Below are 12,590 nucleotides of genomic sequence, written 5' to 3'. Positions count from 1 at the left end.
TGATCTACTTTGCACCTAGAGTGATCCTGTTGAGACCTACATCCACACCATGCTCCTCTTAAAACAAATTCAAGATTTCAATTGCTTCAAAAACAATTTAATATTGCTGTTGAAGCAATTGTGAAGTTGACTTAGGACATGCTACATTCATGCAGGGGGCAAAGATGCGACGAACAACAGCAAAGGAAATATGACAACAGGAAGCAAAGCTAACAAAAGCAAGAAATGTCACACATAAAGACTGGATATAAGGAATGATGACCTTACTGATGTAATAAAAAAGCAAACTAACTTATCCAGCAATTTTCACCATTATAGAGCAAGAGCAGCTGAATGCTGAAAAGAAAGAGTCTTTGTATTCAAGCACAAAAAAGACACTGTATTTGCAACGGACTGAGAGAAACAGAATACTGAGACTAGCACCACTGACAAAACAGAGCAGGCACTAGGTTATCAAACATGTACAACAAATAACTTAATAACAGTGTTATTTGCTATGTAAAGCTTACCCCAGTTTATACTTGTAGGTGGGACAAGAACAGAGATCCTCGACATGGTACAAGCATACCAGTAATCCAGGTTTACAGGGACAATAAACAGCAGACATGAAGCAGGTGGTTTTACACTTCAAGCACTGTCGCTCATCATCAGGAAACAGCTCAAAAGCCACCCTCTCCGAGTCAGTCACTCCCTGCAAAACAGTGTTAAATCACCTCGAAGTCTAATGAAGAGGTAATTACTCCAAGCTAAAACATCAGAAGCTGAAGTTATCAAAGGAATAATGACGTTTAGAAATAAGATATTAAAACCAGGTAGACACAAATCTAGGTCAGTGAAAAATCAGCTGTTCTGACTACATTACTGTAAGAACAAATCGTACTTTTAAAAAGAGGCATTCTGAACAATATTGAAGGGCGGATGTTAAAACAAGGTGCATGAGAAATGATTCTGTAGTCAAGTGGTCCTCTGAAATCAACAGTGCTCCTCAGGAAGGTACCACGCAGCTCTAAGCCAGTGACAGCAGAGCACAAGTCCCACTGCTCCAACTGTTCTCATTATGGTATTCCTTCCTACAACTCAAACTCACCAGTTTATCAACCTTCTCACGCAACCTCTTCTCCTCTTCGATCATAATAGCCATGTCTTTCTGAACTGTAGATGCTACCACCACATCAAGCACATCTGCTTTGGAAGCCATTTTACAGATCATCTCATCATGAGAAAACACACAGTAACGGTTCAGCAGACGGTAATGTTCCACACACTGGCGACCCAATGGCAGCTGCATTGAGAAACAGGAAATAAATGAAGAGTTCAACTTGAAAGTTACATTCAGATACTAAATTTTGTTCTATTAACCAAAATCTATCCAAATGGGAGGTTAAGATGAATCCTTCTTGCAAAATATTCCCAATTCAGAATGTAGGACTAGAGAAATCAAGACCCTGAGTTCTTGTAAACCAGATCTGCTTACAACCCTCCTGCAGCTGGCACTGTGGGTGGAAGCTGGTTAGCGCAGGTCACAGGGGGAATGACCTATCTGGAAGAGACCATAATTAGAAGTAACTAAATCATTAAACTACAGTAGTCTCAGGAAGACCCAAGCTAAAAATACACAGAGGCTGGCAAAGTGTCAAAGGGCAGAGTACATACACCTGCCCTATGCTCACCATTTGAGGGATGCCCCGTCAAGGGCAGGATTTAGGGCACACTGGACCCTCTTCTTGAATTATATGGCTGGTTTATGTGCTGCAGCATAAGAAATTGCTGACTCCACGAGGTCCCTAACTAACCCAAGGCAAAGTAAGCAATTCGTTATGAGCTGGGCAGGTTACTCATAGCTTTATTTTAGGACTGCCCAACAGTGAATGGCGCTCAGGTTACAGTGAGGTTATGTGTTAGATTGCAGTATGAAATCCGTGGAAGGACAAAAGGAAAACCAAAACGAAGCTAACCCAAACACAAAGCCACAGTCACAATGCAGAAACCTTGCTTCCAGCTTCACTGATCTCCTCCTTGTAAGTGAGGTTTTTTAAATCTGAGATGGGCTACGTTTCCAAATAGCTAAGACCGTTTCGGGGTGGGGGGGGTGAATTACAGCTGTGCATCAGGTAGGAACAACTTCAGAGCTGCACACTTCATTAAACCCTGGTTTGGGAACCTACCCAATCGACTGTGCAGAAGTTCACAGCTTCAGCAAAATTGAAACCCTGATTGAAGCCACTGTGATAAGCTCTCGGAAAGGTGATCACAAACTCCCCAGCACACTGATTGGTTCGATAAACCTAGGAGAAAGCAGAGGAGCATTAGGTGAAAGCTGAACAGAACTGAAGGCTCTGAAGAGAATATGGATACCCAGCTCCTAGAACTTCTGTAATGGTTTTGGATAGTTTTAAGCCCAAGAATTACAACTGGCATTTGGTAACTTATCATATAAAACCCCAGAAAGCAACTGGGTTTTGTGCAGCTCTACCCACATCCTAAGCAGTTTTAAGCCACCTGCCTGTGCCTTGTGCGCTTTACTCTGGGCACAGTTCCACAGGTGAAGCACAGGAAGGCTCTCTTCAACGTGCAGCTGAAGGGGAAGAGAAGTTTGGAACCTACTCCAAAGTTCACACCATTGTAAATCTACTGGCTTTTGGTGCTATGCAATCAGCACGAAAGCAGGCAGGGCTTCCTGCACCTTTCAATTTTGGAGTCTCTCAAAGCATAGCAAACATCACAAACTTTGCAACTTTTTCCAGATTTCCCTTTCAGTCCCAAGGTCAGCCAGCCAAAAGCTAATTCAGTTGTAAAGGGACATAATTCCCACGAATAATCTAACATGGAGTATGATGGAAACTGATGGAAAATGTTTTTAAACACCTAAGAACTTATCCAGGAAAAATAAGAGGATGTGGATGACAAATAAAGGAAGAATGGGGTCTGGCCCCTTGCCAGGATCTGCCAAAAAAAAATCTGTGTCTGATTAACCAGACATAGGAAGAGCTCCTGCCATTGTTTCAAAGGCCAAGACTAAACTTCACAGCTGAGGTACAGAAATAGAAATACACTAAAGGTGGATCTCCAGAGAAGAGTTTGCCAAGCAATTTTAAAAGCAATGATTCCATTGCCCATCTGTTCATCTGTACGGGCACATTACACTAGGCAAGGAAGATACCACACACATGGAAACTACCACACCACCTCTGTAATAAAAGTAGCTTCAATTAGCAGCTTTGAAGTAGAATTCAGTGTAAATGGCAGAGGGTTAGGTTTGGGGGAGTAGCACAGGAGTCCAACAACATACAGGCACTCCGTGGGCCATCAAAGTATTCGGGTTCATTATGGTGACAAGTTGGTGCAAGAGATCTGGCTGAGATTCAAATAGCTCTGGAGCAAGCTTCTTCATTACATCCTCCAGCTGTTCAGCTGCATACCCTGGGGCTCCATACCACGTTTTAGGCTCCCCCCTGCAAGATTATTAAAAAAAGTTAAATATAAGCAATCTTTAAGTTACATTTTCAGTCTTCTGCTTTAAAACACACCATGTCAAAAGAAGGGGTTATCACCAGGAAGGAATGCAAGGACTACGGACCTTCCTGAACTGTCACATGTTACACAGGTCCCTCCTCCAGACCTAAGATGCAATTGTCTGTATTTCTGAGCACATGCTTAAAATATTGGGGGCGTGGGGTGCAGGGCATGGGGGGAAGAGGGAAGACTGAAGAAGTCCTCAGTGAAGTTGTGCTGATTCCAGCACAACTTCAAAACATCAGCTGTTTGACTTGAACGACACAAACTCCCCATTGGATCTGACAACCAAAGCCTGTTCTTTCTGTCTAGTGGATAATTGCCATAAAAGCAGCATGAAGTCAGTAGAAATTAAAACTTCCAAGTTATGCAAAAGACATCAAGGAAAAAAAAAATGAATCCCATCCAGAGCAGGAACAAAAAACTTGCAGCAACAGCCTGACCCAGTGCAAGCTGGCTGAGAAAAAATAAGGTTATGCAGATGGGTTCCAATAAATACTGCTTCAAGTTTAGAATGAAGCTGGCTCGCTGCAGCACAGAGGTGAAAGCACCTTCCCATCCTGTATAAAGAACAACGTTAAGAAAGAAGATTAACAGACAAATCACTTTATCCCAAGACTCCTGAAGAGCTGGCAGGATAAAGCTGACCCAACAGTATGCTGGTTTGTCATGGGTTCCCCCCACCTCCCCCCATAAATCATGAAGCAACTGGGAGGATTCCAGAAGAAAAGAGTGAAGTATGAATCCAGAAGCATATCCCTCATACCTAGGAGGTATCCCTGTACTCAGACAGCACCTCTGCCATGGTGAAGAGGACAGCTAGCGGGAGGGACTGTGGGAAGGCAGTTACACTGGTGGTATGAGGGTTAGCACAAGTAGAATCATCACTATGCTCTGTTAATGACTATGCAGCCTTGGACCTGATCATCTTGGAACAACTCTATGAATTCCTGAAGACCAGCCATAGATGTAATCAAAAACTGTGCTGTGTCCTCACCCAGTACTGGGTTAGTCAAGAATTCTGCTCCTTGATGAGTGTCAGTGCCAAGGAACAGATGACAGCAGTTATGAACTATGTTAAACTTGGACCAGGATACTGGGACCAGGGGTCTCTGAACTTCAACAAAGCAGGTAACTGAGAAAGACACAATTCCTATGGACATGTTAAGGTGTCAGCTTTATGAAGGCAGCAAGCTGCAAACGGATGAGGGTAGCAGTTCGTTCTGCACTGCTACCTGACACATTCCTCCCTCTACAAATACTAGCATCGGTGATGGTAACTCTTCCTCTGACCAGGACTGACATTTAATTGCAAGCATCTTTAGAAGCAAAGATTTGGGTTTTTTCTCCTTTTCCCACTTCAAGAACTAACACAGGATTTAAAGTCAATTCAACCCCATGAAAGCTCTGCTGCTGTAGCCTGGTTCTCTTGGGACCATCTGCTCAAACTACTGTGCCAGAATACAAGCTCCTTCAAGACAAATGGGAACACTGGAAACAGACATTCATCCCTCCTATTTCACAAGATCAGTCCTGCCTTCTGAAGTCTCTTGAGAGTTTAGAGCATTGCCTCTTCAGCAGTAGGTCATTAAGATTGGCTGCTCTGCCCAAAACCAGTATTAACCTCAACTACACAGTGCTCTCCAATAGGCTAAAGCACCCAGACTTAAACCTCGAAGTTGCAGGGAAATACAGAAGAACATCTGCAAATGTAAAGACCATGTCAAGGACTTTCATGCTGGAGAAGCCACGCATTAAAAGCAGGTAGGACAACTTTCACATGTGTCTGTGATTGCATGCACATGTCTGCACATGCATGCACTTCCACATCATTTGGACCTTGACTGGAAACACTAAATGCAATATGGGACAAGTGATGGGGGACCTAACACCATTCTAGCAATAGCAAGGGAAGCTCTCCTAGAAGTAGTGCAGTTTCTATTGCAAACAAAGAACCTCCCCTCCTGCCCAGATCTAGCCTGACTGAAGACCCAGATGAAAAAACAAGGGGGAAAAATGACAAAAGAAGATCGTATTTACAATGTAAACCTGATCACTCATTTACTTAGCTTCACTCAATCGTTGTATCAAGTACTGAGAAAGCAACTGAAGTCACTGACTACCTGGACTGAGCTACAGCAGCAGCTACTTCAAGCAGCAGGAATTGCACAACTGACCAAAAAGATGATCTACTGCACAGCAGCTGGGACATGGTTTTCCTATTCTGCTGGAATATTTATGTGAACAAGGAAAGGGAAAGAGCTCGAGAGGCTTCAGGAGTGACACGAATAATTCAAACTCCAGAAAAGCTGCAAGGTGAAAAGTTGAAACAGCTCAATCTATTTAGACTATCAAAGAGATGGCAAAGATCTGTCCTGATTAGAGCTGACAAGTGTTTGCTTGATGAGAGGATTTATGATAGAATGATCTATTGAACACACACAAAATATGCAGGGTCCTAGGACTGTTGAAGCTAGATGATTAAAACAAAAGTTGTACATTGAGCATAATAAAACATTTGATGGAGTAACTGCTGCATCTCTCATGGATTTTAAACTGGGAATGGATGTCTCTTTCCAAAACATGACCTGTTATCCAAAAGCAAATCAATGCAGGAATTGCACTGTGTCAAATTGAACCCTGCTGCTACAGGATTGCAAGAGTTATTCTGACCTGAACAATGTGAAACTGGATTTAGTGCACTAATAAAAAAGGGGAAGGGGGAACGAAAGGGAGATTGCTTCTCAGGCTGGGTTCATTCCTCAAACTCACCAATGAAGATAGTTAATCGAATAGCTCCAGTGGTCTTCTATATGCCAACAAAATGAAGAAAAGCACATGCCTACATACAGCCAGGGTAATTTCATTCCACATATGTCTGCAGTGATGTGAGCAAGAACAGACTGCTCCATCACAGGCATGTTGTTTAAATTCCAGCCACTATCAAGGTATTCCTGAAAATTGAACAGAACAGTCGCAGGTTTATACAACATGAAGTAAAAAACCCAAGAACTTAAAACTGGAAAAGCCTCTTTCCCAACTGAAAAATGTCAGAAACACGTCAAAGAATAAACCCTCCATTGTCTTTGGACCTTTCACAAGCCTTACCTGACCGCCTTTGTAAAAATGAGAATTCTAAAGTTTGGAAGTTATTTATTAACTTCAAGGATAAATCTGTGGCTTTTAATGCCTGATCACAGCACATTTTATTTATCTGAATCTCTGATATAATTCTCCTCTTCAAATACTGTGCCATATACATAAAACAAACACTTTGCAACCCAGTTCTAGTATTGTGCTTTCAAGCAAAGAGACCTGTTTAATGAAGAGCTGCAATACAAATGGACACAGTGAACTAATGAAGACCTACCTCTTCTTCTGGTCTAACTTTAAATTTCCCACCCCTGACGGGGAAGCCACTGCCAAATTCCTTTGAAGCAATATCAGCTCCATATTCTACTGTCACATCCTCTTCAATGGTACTAACAAGTCTCCAGAACTCTTTTTCAACCAGCTCGGTGGGGACCATCTAGATATGAGAAGAATAAAACTAAGGAGCATATCCCAAGGAATCAGTATATAAGGAGCAAGTGAATCAAAGCTGTCGCAGGGAAGAACCTCCATTAGTTTGAAGCATTTCACCAGTTCAGAATCATTTCAACAAGAGAAAATAAAATGCAGCAGCACTTTATTACTCTTCACTTTAAGGTGGAACCTTGGTGGGTCCCCCAAGGACATGCTGCTGCATCCTCTTCCTTACAGACACTTCAAAAGTGGAACCCCCACCCCAAACCAAAACACCAACCAATCAACCCAGCAGGCAGTGCAACACGAAACCATGACACCAGCAAGAACACAGACCCACTGACGTAAATAAGAACCTGTGATTTCACCCCAGTCAAAGGCAGAATTCCTGTCTCCCCCTCAAAGTTATATACTTTAAGCACAAACTCCCAAATCTATAGCATGGCATCAGGATAAATACATGAACGTACATGGACTGGCATGTTAAAGTAGTCCGACTTGAATGCATCTGCCATTTCTCCAAACGTGCGAAGCGTATAGTCTCTTGCTGCTTGTTCAAAACCAAATGCCTCTTGAGGCTTATTACACTCCTGCAATTGAAGAGATCATCATTTCTATGATGCATTAATAAGACAATCTGTGCTCAGATTTTACATAAGCAAGCTACTATCACAGCATCTGGTAAGAAGGCAGGACCCCTGACTAAATGATTGTTTCAAGCCTCACTGAGTCAAAAGAAGAAACTACTCTGTTTAATTCACCAAATCACTGTTTAATTCACCAAATCACAAATCAATTTATTTATTGATAAATCTGTATTAACATCAGTGAAGTCTAATTTCTCCCTCCTCTAGTTGAGCTAAGAAATAAGAAGACCTCCATGCTGATGCACCCAGTGAGACTCAATTTTAAGTACAAAGACACCCATTAAAACCCAGTGTAGTTGTTAAAGGCACATCAGGTTTTGATTTCCAGCTTTCCAACTTGAAGCATGCCCAATCTTCATTTTAGTTTTACTCTTTAGCACATTGTTTGCACAACCTCAAATAATAACAAACTCTATTTTCAATCCCTAGGATTGAGTTTAAAAACACTACGAAAGAAGAAACAGCCTTCAGGCTGACTGCTATGGTTTGTTGGATTACCTGAGCCAAACACTGGGGACACCTCCAGTCCCCTTTGGGAACATCATGAAGGGGTGGAATTAAACAGAAAGTATGGTAACTGTCATCACAGCCATCGCACAACAGGAGACGGTCCTCATCGTTACCACTGCCACATAAGAGACATACATACAAATCCACCTGTAACAAGAAATTGGCACAGTGGGAATTTGAGCACTTCAGGTGAAAGAGCAGGTTGGTACCTCGGTCACCTGGTGAAGTTTAGTTTTACTTTCTCTCTGAAATGGAAATGAGACAAGTACACACAAAACACTTATGCCAAAGTTTAACCACTCCCCCCTGCTCTGTAGTTTAAAGGAAGGACCGCAAGAGTACCAAACCCTTTCATGTACTGGTTTTCAAGTGACTGGAGACCTGATTCAGTGGCCAGCCTAGTTTGAATCAGTTGTGCTGATTGGTGGGTACTGGTAACACCAGTTGGTTGCTCACAAACACTTTTTCTTGTTCTCACTTGTAGCATGTGTGCACAGTCTTCCAGTACCTGAAGGGGGCCTATAAGGATGCTGGGGAGGGACTCTTCATTAGGGACTGTAGTGACAGGACAAGGGGTAACAGGCCAAAACTGAAACAGGGGAAGTTTAGATTGGATCTAAGAAAGAAGGTCTTCACTGTGAGGGTGGTGAGGCACTGGAATGGGTTGCCCAGGGAGGTTGTGAATGCTCCATCCCTGGCAGTGTTCAAGGCCAGGTTGGACAGAGCCTTGGGTGCCGTGGTTTAGTGTGAGGTGTCCCTGCCCGTGGCAGGCGGGTTGGAACTGAGTGATCTTAAGGTCTTTTCCAACCCAAACTATTCTATGATTCTGTGTTTCATCCTTCTCCAAGACCAACTGTTGGGAGCCTCAGAAGAGGGGAAGTTCCTCTTGATGGCAGCACCCCTCTTTTTCCCCCAGAGATACTAGCCAAGACCTTCATTTTAATTTGGAAAGGCACCAGCTTCCTAGCAGAGCTGTGTGCTTTTGGGCTGATAAAGAATGGTGATGGAGGTTTCTCACAGCAGCTACCAAGCCCCAAGGAAAAGGGGCAGGTTGGCAATGGGCAGAGAAATCAGCTCACAAAAAAAAACATTTCTATTTGGACTCTTTCAAACTGCTTATTTTAACACTGTACCTTGGAGACAGAAAACAAATTACTTTAATTACAGTGAAACTTAACTAGCCCGTTAAGCTTCAGCATGAAGCTTTATGAGTATGTATGTTCTGCCAGGCACAGATACTGCTTTGTTTCAACCATAGGGTTACGTGAAGAATACAAGAGTCCTTAATGTCATAAAAGGGCCACATTTAACTGCATGCCCAGGAGAAACCCAGGAACACCAACGGGAAGCAGCAGGAAGCAGGGGTACTCACAGCATTAGTGGGCTTTTTAGACCGGACTTTGGATTTGTCTTTCTCTGGCTCCCCAGCATGTTCTCTCTTCTCGGGCAGTTTCACTGGGCTGTGCGTCTCCTTTTCTGCTGCAGCAGAACACCGAACAGTGAGGGCATTACAAGACGGTTTAGTGCTCAGAATACTTGTTACTATTTGTTATTACTTTCAGACTGCATCACTCCCAGTTATTTGTTGAATTCCTTGTTATCCTATACACACACTTGTTTCCGTTAGCTTAAGACAAGATTTGAACACCTGCAACTATCAGAAACACCAAGCATACCCCCACGAGCAAGCAATGACTATCCCAGCCCGCATTCTTCGAGTGGGTATTTTAAATCCTATTTAGATTATGAGCATCCTCATAAGCTAAGATTTTCTTTCCATGTGGTGGTAACAAATGTAGCTCCATCACTCCATTGATTTTACAGCAGCATGTCACATGGAGACATGAAACAACAAGAGCTTCCTACAACGACCTTCACGCTTCAGTTTCTTGTACCACTTCTGGTGCTGAAGACAAGCAGGCAATGAAGTTCTTGGCTGAAGTTACATGTGAGCTTTACACATGGGCATGAGACAATCTTGGAGTCTGAGAGCTAACACAGTTATTAAAGAGAAAAAAGTCTACATCCTTCAGACATTTAGGCATTAAAATGCTGTCTGGAGCCTTTGCTTCTACTCTTCAGGAGGAGAAAAAAGAAAGACCAAAATCTACACAAATTCTTGGAGGAAAAAACTCTTCTGAATGCACAAAGAGACTGAGAAGCTGCTTCGTTCATTTCAGTTAGCAGTAGTTACACAGGGTCCCTGTATTTGCTTTGCCAAATTAGCTCTCAACAAGCTCATTCTTTTGTTTGATGGCATTAAACATTTCTTCTCAATCTAAAATTATTATTTCTTAAGGATGCAACAGACTCAGGGCTATTGACAGAAGGAATTTAAAACAATTCTATGATGGGAACTTGATGATGAAGCTCCCAATCCTCTTAGATACTGAAGCTCACACGATCCTTTGCACTCGTGAGTTTCATTTCCTGATTTCAATTTCTTTCCTAAAACTATGTGAAATCTGATACAGACTTAAAAGAGTTTCCTTTATTTAAAGCCAGTGGATTGATGCTGGGCATTGAAAATACAGAACAGAAACGTGGCTCAAGTCTCGCTGCTGACTGCTCCCCAGCAGACACCGAGGTTTAAAAAACAAGGAGAAATTGTTGCTTCCACCAAAAGTATCTTCTCCAAGATAACCACGCACAAAACCAAAGAGATGTCACAGCCATGAATGGACCTTTCCAACAAATTCAACTCGCAAATGAAGTCTGGTTGGTTTGGGTTTTTTTTAATACTTTGTATTGTTCCAACTCCTGCATTTTAACTCTGGTCTTGAACCGTTTGCACAAAGGAACAGCAATTGCAATCCCATTTTGTTTCAGTCCCCACTCACCATTTTCACACTTGGGAGGTGCACATCCCATTCTCCGTCTCAGATTGTGAGTTCTTGCTTCTGGAGGGTCAGACTCACTTTTAATATTGGTTGCCTTAAAGAAAACCAAAACAAAATAATCAGTCATGAAGACACAACGCTTTGGTTTTAGGCTTGTATATGGGAAAAGGTTCACGTCCATCCATCCATCCCACTGCTGCCTGCCCAAGTGCGGACCCATGATCCTGGAACATCCCGGTGGGCAGAGCTGCAGGAAGGCTGTGTACCCAAGGGATCCAATGCTCACCCCCTCCTGGCCACTCTGGTAAATGCCAAGAGAGGGCTGCAGAGGTTCAGGGAACAAGCTCATGTGAGACCGGAGCACCTCCCTGAGGTACAGTGGAGGTCTGCAAACTTGTCACCTGACTTGTCCTAGGGAAAAGCCAGGCAGATGGAAGTCAGATGAAGGCTCTGACGACTTCATTTAAAATCAAAGAACCATTTTAGACTTACAAATGAGTAAATCTAAAGAGGCAACCTGAATTTCTGAAATACCTGTATTTAATTATTGAAAAAAAGAGAAAGAGTTCAGAGAGAGGGAATAACCTGGAGAGATTTGAAAGGAAATCCTACAAAGAGCCTGTGCCAGTCATGATACCACGTTTTTAGTATGACTTCAGCAAAGGAGCAAGGACTTTGGGCTTTCAGAGATTCTGACCCTTGACAAGCAGAACATCCTCCAGCCAAAGCTGGAGCACTGAGGGCACTCAGTGGACTGTGGAGATTTCAACACAGAATAATGTTTTCCAGTTCTTGTATTTCTTCCCTGAAGTTTTGAGACTCTGGGAGAACAACTCCCAAATCCCTCGGCATAAAGATGCATTTCTCCAACACTGTGTTTTTTAAGCCTGATTTCTTAAGGAAATGAGGTCATGCAACCACTATCTTGCTACTCACACAATCAACCGCTCCCTGAACTTCGAATTCTAGGACTTATTGGCCCAGCTTTCAAAGCGTGACTTCCACCACTGCATTATGGCTGCAAACTCGGTCACCACAGAGCACTTGCCCATACAAAGATTCTCTCACCTCTGCTCTGAGGCGCTTTGCTCGACGAGCAGGAGGACAGGTTTCCGACGGCTGAACAGACTGTCTCTGGGGGATATCATGGGGCTTATACTCCTTGTCCTTTGTGTCACTGGTGAGATCTGGTTTTTGCAAGCACTGAAGAAAGACAATTTGATTACTTCATTTCTGCCTCCACCTCGCATCCAAACTTTGTGCTGAACAATTTCCTGGCTAATGTGAAAGAATGCAGACAGGGCTTCCACAATCACTGTGCTGAGTTAATAGAAACAGCATTCATGACAACTGTAACACGACCGATTTGAGTAAGTCACAAAATCGCTTTTTTCTGTCCTTTAACTGATTGCAGTAACTATAATAAAGGATCTTAAATAGAGCTGAAGTCATCCTTTAAGTGTTATGAGCACCAAACACCTCTCTATAGGAATACTAACACCCATTCTTCTAGTAGATTGTGCTTTTGGAGTCTGTATCAACAGCATACTGGAAA

The 12,590-nt window shown here is 42.8% G+C and overlaps 1 protein-coding gene across 1 annotated transcript in view; it reads right to left on the bottom strand.

Annotated features, from left to right (window-relative positions):
• KDM5B (lysine demethylase 5B) overlaps positions 1–12,590 on the bottom strand; it is a 49,791-nt gene that overhangs the window by 18,791 nt on the left and 18,410 nt on the right. Inside the window, exons 5-15 of the mRNA XM_061442839.1 lie at positions 12,104–12,238; positions 11,036–11,129; positions 9,568–9,671; positions 8,184–8,342; positions 7,509–7,628; positions 6,884–7,042; positions 6,286–6,467; positions 3,290–3,452; positions 2,166–2,285; positions 1,088–1,282; positions 510–691 (exon numbers count right to left, since the gene is read on the bottom strand). Coding sequence (XP_061298823.1) covers positions 510–691; positions 1,088–1,282; positions 2,166–2,285; positions 3,290–3,452; positions 6,286–6,467; positions 6,884–7,042; positions 7,509–7,628; positions 8,184–8,342; positions 9,568–9,671; positions 11,036–11,129; positions 12,104–12,238 — 1,613 coding nt within the window. The remainder of the gene's footprint in view (positions 1–509; positions 692–1,087; positions 1,283–2,165; positions 2,286–3,289; positions 3,453–6,285; positions 6,468–6,883; positions 7,043–7,508; positions 7,629–8,183; positions 8,343–9,567; positions 9,672–11,035; positions 11,130–12,103; positions 12,239–12,590) is intronic.

Source organism: Pezoporus flaviventris, unplaced genomic scaffold (assembly GCF_033815535.1).
Source record: "Pezoporus flaviventris isolate CSIRO_AGI_PZ_B2104156 unplaced genomic scaffold, CSIRO_AGI_Pfla_v1 ptg000253l, whole genome shotgun sequence".
NCBI classification, from domain to species: domain Eukaryota; kingdom Metazoa; phylum Chordata; class Aves; order Psittaciformes; family Psittacidae; genus Pezoporus; species Pezoporus flaviventris.
Note: the sequence above shows the minus strand (reverse complement) of the source record. Positions and strands in the feature narration are given on the sequence as shown.